This window comes from Austrofundulus limnaeus, unplaced genomic scaffold, assembly GCF_001266775.1.
Source record: "Austrofundulus limnaeus strain Quisiro unplaced genomic scaffold, Austrofundulus_limnaeus-1.0 Scaffold1350, whole genome shotgun sequence".
NCBI classification, from domain to species: Eukaryota; Metazoa; Chordata; class Actinopteri; order Cyprinodontiformes; family Rivulidae; genus Austrofundulus; species Austrofundulus limnaeus.
The window spans coordinates 56,025-57,423 of NW_013953752.1; the positions used below are offsets into that span (position 1 = coordinate 56,025).

The 1,399-nt window shown below is 43.5% G+C and overlaps 1 protein-coding gene across 1 annotated transcript in view; it reads left to right on the forward strand.

Annotated features, from left to right (window-relative positions):
- Nucleotides 1–358: 358 nt before the first annotated feature.
- LOC106535063 (dual specificity mitogen-activated protein kinase kinase 4) overlaps nucleotides 359–1,399 on the forward strand; it is a gene marked incomplete in the record, with an annotated part of 13,053 nt that continues 12,012 nt past the window's right edge. Inside the window, 2 exon segments of the mRNA XM_014031941.1 lie at nucleotides 359–817; nucleotides 1,328–1,363. Of these exon segments, the coding sequence (XP_013887395.1) occupies nucleotides 679–817; nucleotides 1,328–1,363 (175 nt within the window).

The following is a 1,399-nucleotide window of genomic DNA, read 5'->3' on the forward strand; positions in this document are numbered from 1 at the left end:
ATAGATAGATAGATAGATAGATAGATAGATAGATAGATAGATAGATAGATAGATAGATAGATAGTTAAAGCGTTCGTCAGTCTGAACGCCTTGGTCAACAAAACGAGCACACCCTCCCACGAAGCTGAACTTGAGGCGTCCGGTTTGTGATTTCAAAGTAAAATATTACCGACAATGTTATGATTAAAATTAGCCACACGATGTATACGTTTGTCCTAMTACCGTATTATAATTAACTGACATTATATTTGTACACTTAACGATAACTTGCTCATAATGTGTTTTACTCTCAGAGTTTAAAGTGAAATTATTTGTTTTATTTTGAAACGAGCACCATCAACATCCGGTTTGGCTAACTCCTGTTAGCTTGACGCGGTCAGTGGGTGTTGACATGTCAGCTGATTGCGGCATGTAAAGCCTCTTGTTTAGGTAGCTTAGCTTCGTTTGGTGTTTGTTTTTGTCGTGAGTTAGGTGGCSTCGAACCGAACCTCACTGTTTCACACATATTTAACTTTTCAGCGCACTTCCGGTCTCCGTCAGCGCCTCCGGTGCTGTTGGTTTTCGGGGCGAGGCTCCTGTCGGTGGAGCTCTTTCTGTTTTCTCTCTCTCTCTCTCCGGGAGGGCAGGACTGAGGTTCCGACAGGCTCTGCTGCATTGCAGCCCGGTGTTGCTCCGCCGATGGAATTCAAACACACAACAATGGCGACTCCCGGTCCAAACGGCTCCTCCTCGGCACCCAGCGGTACCGCGGGACCCGCCGCGCACCAGTACCATCCACAGCAGTCCCAGCACATCACCACCATGAGCAGCCTGCAGGGTGAGTGGGAGCCGGGCTGGGGGGCTCCTCTGAAGGTTAATGTTAGCACAGCTAGCCGGGGGAGGCCACTCCCGAAGAAACAGCTAGCTGAGCTAAAATCATCATTTAGCCATAATGTACAAAAGTACTGCATGGATTTTTTTTATTATTTCTCGTTTTGAAGCTTTTCTACGTTATTAAAAATATTTATTTAATCCAATCTGTTGGTATTTTAATGACCAAAACATTAGAGCTTAAGTGACTGAAATGAACTGTTTGGGTTCATGAATTGGACTTTAGGGACCAGGATCTTCATTTAAACCTGACCTGATTTGATTGGATGATAAATATGAATGAAATGATTAAAAAGAGCTTTTTCACTGCAGCTGTGCTCACCTGAGACCTGAAGCTGTTTGTGAACTGAGTTAAACTGATCTGAAATAAATAAATAAACAAACAAACAAACAAACAAACAAACTGATCCCACCTTTCAGGCTGGATTTCTGAGCAAACTTTTATTTTATCTTTCAGATTCCAACACCTGCTGGAGATGTCAGAGTGAAACAGGTACACACACACACACACACACACACACACACACAC